The sequence below is a fragment of the Dasypus novemcinctus genome, chromosome 17 (assembly GCF_030445035.2).
Source record: "Dasypus novemcinctus isolate mDasNov1 chromosome 17, mDasNov1.1.hap2, whole genome shotgun sequence".
In the NCBI taxonomy this organism is placed as follows: domain Eukaryota; kingdom Metazoa; phylum Chordata; class Mammalia; order Cingulata; family Dasypodidae; genus Dasypus; species Dasypus novemcinctus.
Window position 1 is genome coordinate 30,909,139 of NC_080689.1, and position 7,509 is coordinate 30,916,647.

Consider the following 7,509-nt stretch of genomic DNA (forward strand, 5'->3'; position numbering starts at 1 on the left):
CAGAGTGTCGTATGCCCACCTCTCAAGAAACACCAACCTCAAGTTCCATTGCCAGGATTGAGTTATTTAGTCACACTTCCCAAAGCTTTCTTTGGTCCCACATTGAATAAATGTACCTTCTGTTTATTGACCCTCTGCTGGGCAGTTGTGTAGAGAAAACCATACAACCAGACCTGTGGGTGCCCAGCTTGCCGGGTCCCTTTGGGCTGCTTGCTTAATGGCCCTTGCTTATGTTCTTTGGGAGATTTATTTAACTTTATTTCTTATTCCCAGAAAGAGCTGTTCCAATCCCTTGCCACTCTGGGCCCTCACCCTCTGCAGGCCAAGCTCTCTAAGAATCCCTTCTGCTAGCTTCCCCTCAGGCCCCTGTCACAGTACCATCCCCAGCCTAAGGAGAGGGACCTAGGGTGTGGGTCAGGTGCCACCTACTAGCTGTGTGGCCTTGGGCAAGTTACTCCAGCTCTCTGTGCCTCCATTTCCTCACCGGTGAAATGGTGGTAACATTTCAGAGGATTAAGTAAGTGATATGTGGAAGACGTTTAGAACAGGGCCTGGGACAGAATGTGCTTATTATGGCTCCATGATCATTCTCTGCCTCCCCTCTTCCCTCCCCTGAATCTCCCTTCTCCTCCTTCCACCGTATTTAAATTTCTCCCTCCAACCAACAAAACAACAGGGACCGTCCAGCGCCCAGAGCCTCTCTCCCCAGCAGAGCTTCTCCCCAAAGCTGTCGCCTTATCTCCCTCTACTGGCAAACTTGTTGAAAGAGGGAAGAGTTGTTCCCGTTCCTTCAGTTCTCACTCATTCCTCCCTGCATTATGGTACTTTGTGGCCTCGTTCTGCCCTGCCTCTAGCCACTCACAGAAATTACCTGGAGAAAGTCCCTAACGCCCTCCTGACTGCAGATCCAACCCCGTTAGTCATCCGACTCGAGCATTTGAGGCTAACGTCCTTTCATTACACTGACCCCTTAATCTCTACCCAAGGCAGTGCTAAGTAGCGCTCATGTTGTTCATCATTACTTTTCCAGTTTCTTAAGCAGCTAATGTCAGATGCATGGTAGTCACCTCTGTACTTCCTTTCTGTTTCCCTCCATCCCAGAGGTCAGCTCTCTTCCATATGGTGCTTATCATCCCAGTGCACGCTTTTGCAGTTAATGCATATGTATGAGTCCATAGTCAATATAGAACATGTTTTGCATAGTAAATTTTATGCAAATGAAAGCCTCTCACTTTTGAGAAGCTCTTTTGTTGTTCTTGTTTTTGTAATAGTTACAGACAATTGCAATGTTAATATTGGGTGTCAACCCAAGTTTTCAGATCAGTTTTCTTCAGCATGCCATTGGGAAGCCCTCTGGAAAATGCTTTACTTGGGCAAAGAAATTGCCTTGACTTTTCTTATGCTCTTTTTTCTTGCACCTTTCCCCATTTTCTTCCTACTTCAAGGTTTCTTCTGAGCATTTCACTGGGTCTTCCTTTGCCTGTTCCTTACTTGCAGGGGAGTTTTCAGGATGGCTCCTGGTCCTCCCCATTCTCTCCCTGGGGACCCTAGACATTCCCATACCCTCAGCTCCCATCCGGAATGGAAGCCTCTGAACTCCTATCTCAGCCCCGACATGTGCTTCCCCGCCCCTCCAACTTGTCTGGTGCAGAAAGGCCGCCTTTCTCCTGATCTGTCCCCACCACCGTCTACCCGTCATCCCCAAAGCTGCCCACCCTTCTTCACCGCAGCCGTGCCTCTCCATTCTGTCACTTCGTGCTCTGCCCAGCCTTTGTTCTGGCCCTGCCTGGAATGTAGAGTCTCCTGATCAGGGTATCTCCCACATCCGCTCCCCTCAGCAGCCCTTCAGCCACACTATTGCCAGGGTCACGGATCAAATTCAGAACTGACCATCTTCACTGGCTTCTTCTAAACCTCATGCAACCCGCCCTTACCCCATGTTGGGTCGTCTACAGGGCCCACCCCATCCGGTGGCCGCCTGCCTTTGCTGCCTGTCTCCTGACTGCATCTCGGCCCCTTGTCTCTCACCTTACCGAACTCCTCACCCTTCGCCTGCACACGAGTCTTCTCACAGTGCTGTGCCTTGTCCGTGCTCTTCCCTCTGCCAGGCATGCTGTTCCCTGCTCTACTTTCCCCAACCCAATGCACCTGCCAGCTCCAGGCAGCTTAGTTCCTCTGACCCTCTGCCCTCAGCAGTGCTTTCTGGAAGTCCCTTGTATTACATTCATCACATCTGAGCCATTTGCAGGTCAGGCTCCCCCAGGCTTGACTGCACGTGGCTCAAGGTCAGAGTGGCGTCTGAGTATCCTCCTGTGGAGCTTAGCGTTCGGCCCATGTGGGTGCCCAGTACACCCGGGATGAATGAGCCACCGGTGGCCCTTCCCCAGCCTGCCTGCTGCCCCCCTGCCCGGGCGTGGGGAGGAGCTGAGCCCGGGATGCCACTGGCGCTTCCTCAGGGCAGCAGCGTGCCATATGAGGAGAGAGGAGAGAGAAAGGAAAGGGGGTAGGTGCTGCCCCAAATTCACACTAAATGGGGGTACAGCCCATCCCCGGGACCACACTGCGGCTTTGAGCCCAAACGTTAGCTCTGGGGTCTTTTCTCACCCTGCCCCCAGCTCGCCTTGTACTGCTGCGGGGGCTCCCTGGGGCCCTCAGCCCTGCCTTCTCCCTCCTCCCCGCCCTCCCTGACTCAGCGCTCTGGCATCGCTGTTATTTCCATCGCCAGTCCCTGAAACTGGGCAAGGGCCAGGACCTCTGCTCCCATTTCACAGACTGAAAACCAAGTCCAGAGAGGAGTGCAGTGAGGGGACCAAGGCTAAGAGCAGGGAGCCCTGTCCCCGTGCAGGGGGAGTACGAAGGTAGCCCAAAGCCCTGCTTCCTTCCCACGAAGGTACTCCCAGGCCTTTAGAGAAGGAAAGGATGGAGAGGACGGGAGGGGCAGGTGGCCCAGCCTGAGGCTGGGAGAGTCAGGGAGGGGTGCTCCTCGACTCCAGGACGAGGGCAGAGGGGGTTCTGGGAGGGTCAGGAGCTGGGGCTGGGAGCACCCGGGGCTGCGCAGGTGCATGTTTGGGGCTTTCATGGCCTCTCAGGCGCTCTCTGGAAGTCTTGAAGCTATTCCCCTCCTGCCCTACCCCTCCCCAAGATTAAAGAAACTTCTTGTTTTACCAAGGTAGGGTTGGGGGATTGGAATACAAAATGCAGACTGAGGCTGCACAAGGTTTTAAGGAATTTGTCCTAAAGGCAGTCACCAGCCACAATGACTTCCACTGTGGAGAGGAGGGCCACGTCCTCCCCTCAAAAGACCCCACTCATGCCAGATGCACGCCTTGTGCCTGGGGGTCTTGGTCAGCCCAGAAGGTCTCCGCCACTCACCACGGGCACATCGAACAGAACAAAAAGGGGAGGGTGGGCAAGAAGGCTTCGGTCCTGGGGGAAGGCCACAGGCCAGCTCTGGGGACTCCAGGGCCCCTGCCCTCTTCCCGGGGTCCTGTCCTGGTGGGGCAGCAGCCACCACCGGCTCCAGGGTGAGGCAAGTCTACTTGAGACTGAGGAAGGAGCTTGGCGGGTTAGAGGAGACAACCTCCAAGGAGGCTCAAGATCCCCAAGTCTTCCCTGGGAGAGCAGGGCAGGGTCCCTGGGCACTGTGGCAGGAACCTGGGAGCTGCAGAAGGAGAACTGAAGGCCAGAGAGGGGCAGGGGCCTCCCAGATGTCCAGCAGGCCACCCCTTCTGCCAGGCTCAGGTCCTCACCCAGGAAAGCAGTTCTGCCTTGAACGGCACTCCAGGGCCTTCCAGGAGCTCGGGGCAAGGACCGCCCTGGAGGAAAGAGGCTGCTCTACAGCTTCCCTGCTCGGTCCCCAGAGTTTCCCTTCGCCCTGGGGCACTCGCTTTGACTCCTACTGACCCCAGACCTGGCTCCCTTTAGAACAGCTGAGACAGGTTTGCATTTTCAAAAGGAAGTTTATTAATATTGAAAGGGTCAAACCAGAGAGCACAGAATATACAGCTGTCTGGTTTCTAAGCATGGCCTCTGCTCTGACAGTAATTATGCTCCGGCTTCCAGCCCAGGGCAGCTGCGCAGGCCTTTGACGAGTTAGAGTCCCCGCAGCTCCCTGCCTGTCTCTGCCTGACGGCATTCTCTTTCCCACCCCCTGGGAACGGCATCCGGGTCAAGCTGACCCCTTGGTAAGGACAGGAGCCTTTTCTCTCCCAGCCACCCACCCGGGTCTGCCTCAGCGTGGCTCCCGCAGGCGTTCCTTGTCCAGCTGGGCGAGGCCCACCTTGCTGGCCTCTTCTGGGCAGTGGCCTCCCCCCAGGTCCCTGTCCCTGCAGCTACGGCCCCCCTGCAGCAGACCCCAGGCCTTGCTCCCGCGAGACGTCCGCCTGCAGCCTCGCCGCGGCCCCCGCCTTCCTGGAGGCCTCCCGGCGCCGGGCAGAGGGCTCGTAGGAGCTCTCGTCGCTCCCCGGGCCCGGCCAGCTCCTGCCCAGGCCCAGCAGGGCGCGGCCTTGGCGGAGGAAGTTGGGGCTGGAGAAGCAGTAGAGCACGGGGTCCAGGACGCTGTTGAGGTAGGTGAAGGCCAGGGAGCCGTGGAAGAGCGCCACGCAGACCTCGAGCGCGCGGCAGGCGCGCAGCCGCAAGGCCACCAGGGCCGCCGTGCCGAAGACGACGCTGGGCAGGAAGCAGACGACGTAGACGGCCACCACGGCGGCCAGCACGCGCACGGCCCTCCGCGGGCCCGCCCGGCCGCCCAGGCCGCGGCGCCGGACGGTGAGGCCGATGCTCACGATGGCGAAGAGGATGAGCGCCAGCGGCAGCAGGAACTCCAGCACGTACAGCGCCCGGTGCCAGCGCAGCCCGGCCGAGGGCGCCGCGTCCAGGGTGTAGCTGAGGCAGGTGCCCTCCGAGGGCTCGGCGCCGAGCAGGTGTCCGTTGAGGAGCAGGATGGCCGCCCAGAGCGCCGCGGCCACCCGGGCGGCCGCCGCCACCGAGGCTCGGCTCAGCGCGTGGTGGGGCCGCGCCACCTTCAGGTAGCGGTTGAGCGCGATGGCGGCGAGGAAGACGACGCTGGCCGTGCGGTTGGCGGACAGCAGGAAGAGGTTGAGCTTGCAGGCGGCCGGCCCGAAGCGCCAGCGCTCCCCGCGGCGGTAGTAGTCCACGCGCAGCGGCAGGTTGAGCAGCAGGAGGAAGTCGGCCGCCACCAGGCTGGCCAGCAGCACCGTGTTGGACGTCCAGGGCCGCGTGCGGAAGCAGAAGATGAGGAGCGCCAGGCTGTTCCCCGCCAGGCCCAGGACGAACTCCACGCCCAGGGCGGGCGCCAGCAACGCGCTCACCGTCGGCGAGGGAGGCAGGGCGCAGGCGCCCGACGCGTTTCCCGGGGACCTCGACGCGTCTCCCGGGGCCCCCCAAACAGCTGTGAAGAAGGAGGGAGAGGGGGAGAGGGAGGAGGGAGAAAGAGAGGAGGGAGAGAGAGAGGCGGAGAGAGGGAGAGAAGGGGAGGGAGCAGGAGAGCTCAGGTTGAGAGTCTCCATGCGCTGCTTGGGCCCGGGGCCTGAGAAGCCTCCAGAACCTTCCTACCCCTTGATGGGTGTCTGGGCCCGGTGGGACGAGTGCTTGCTATCAGCAGGACGGCCACAATGACACAATATCCTGGGGTTTTCATCAGCACCCTCGCAGCCACTGAGAAACACCCAGCGTTCCTGTTTGCACGCGGGGGCGGGGGTGTGTGCCCTGCAGCCCCCTCCGTCCTCGCCCCTCCCCTCCGCCGTCCTCCGCCAGGTGGAACCTGCACCACCCTGGCCGAGGGTCTGGCAGGGCTCAGCCGGGCTCAGCAGGGCTGAGGTGGAAGCGCAGAGAAGCCCTGACACGGGGTGAAGTCCGGTGGGGGGGGGAGGCTGAGTGGGGGCAGCCCTGAGTGGTCAGACACGGGCCTGCCTGAAGGCTGGTCCTGAGGACATGTGGGTCTCTCATCCACACAGGCTGGGTGCCACCTCTTTCTGCCACCCCCCCCTCCAGCAGGGACCGAGGACCCAGAGCTGACAGGACAGTATCCTGAGAGAAGGAGGCATGGCGTCCAGGCCACATACACCGGGCATCTTTGTGTTCAGCCTTCAGTCATTCCCAGGTCCCTGCTGACTCCGAAGTCCGCTGTGCTTCCCAAAGCCAGGTACGTGATGGAGTCCACCCCGTGGGCAGACAGCGTCTCTGCCAAGTTTCTCTTTCCAGGCCCTGAGGAAATGGAGGCTTTGCCCCCAGATGGAGCGCTCCGAGAGGCCTGGCGCCCCCCGTCCACCTCCGCCTCGGCTCCTTTTCCAGCCCACGCCGCCCTGCCCTGCCTTCACCGCAGGGCCAGTGACCGGTCCCTCCCTCCCACTGCGTGGCCAGACTCGGGCAGAGGCGAGGTTCCCGGGCCTTCGGCAACTCCTGACTGGACATCAGGGCCATGGGAGGCCATGGTCTCAGGCCGCGGGGCCTGACGCTGCCCTCACCGGCTGGCCGGGGTCGGCAGGGTGCTCTGGGCTGCCAACTGCCCGGGCCTCCGGGTTTCAGGCACAGCGGCCACTGGCCCCTCGCACACGTTCCTTCAGGCCAAGCGCCCCCTGTCCTGGGCTCCTGGCTGAGGACACACAGGCTGCCTCCTCCATCAGGAGCAAAGCAGGGCGGTGAGAGTCCAGACAGGCCTGGGTTGGAAGCACCTGCCCCCCTCCAATCGCCCCCCGCCCCGAGCTTCCTCTCTACCAGGGGGTGGCGCCACCTTCCTGGAAGGTTCTGAGGATTAAATGAGAGAATCTAGGGGACTGCCTGGCACAGAGCAGGTGCTTGGAGAAATGGAAGGGCCACTGCTTAGTATCTTTTGCTGGGATTAGGCCTGTCCTCAGCTCTGGGCACGAGCTCCTCTTCCAGCAGCCTTCCTGGGACACTGCCGTCGCTCCGGCCCTAACTTCCGCCCTGTGTGTGTATATGTGGTGTGCGTATATGGTATGTGTGCTGTTCATTTGTCTGCAGGAGAGGAAAGCTCTTGGGGGTTGAGAGGTGGGTGAAGGTGCCCTCATCCCTTGGGGCCAGAAGCCCTTTTAGCAAAGCCGGGCTCTTCTTGAGTGAGTCAATGGGGGAGAACCACAGGGTTCAGAGCCCAAGTTCTCTTTTCCCTGAGGAAGCTTCAGCTGCCCGCAGGGACTTGCTCCCCCAGAGCCAGTTTCAGTGGCTCCCACATGGGACCCCTCATGGCCGTCTCACCACAGCCGGGGACAGAGCCCAGATCTCCCGCGGAAGGTTCCAGGTCCCCTTCTCTACCCCCTGCTCCTGGGGCTGCCGCACCTCCCACCCAGGCCTGGGTGCCCTCCTGAGTCTTTGGATGTGGTGCCCATACCCAGCCCACCTCAAGGTCCCCAGGCAGCTTCCTGCCCTCTTGAGGCTGATGGCAGGCTCCAGGCATTCGCAGCGGTGAACGCTGGGTGGGGGGATTTTATGTTTCTCTATATTTCTATATTTTCTACAATTAGCACATACCAC

At 60.4% G+C, this 7,509-nt stretch overlaps 1 protein-coding gene across 1 annotated transcript; it reads right to left on the minus strand.

Annotated features, from left to right (window-relative positions):
* Positions 1 to 3,963: 3,963 nt before the first annotated feature.
* On the minus strand, positions 3,964 to 5,843 carry OXER1 (oxoeicosanoid receptor 1). Its single transcript, XM_058278474.2, has one exon. It carries the CDS (start codon positions 5,526 to 5,528, stop codon positions 4,332 to 4,334), a length of 1,197 nt encoding a protein of 398 aa, XP_058134457.1. The 5' UTR covers positions 5,529 to 5,843; the 3' UTR covers positions 3,964 to 4,331.
* Positions 5,844 to 7,509: the final 1,666 nt, after the last annotated feature.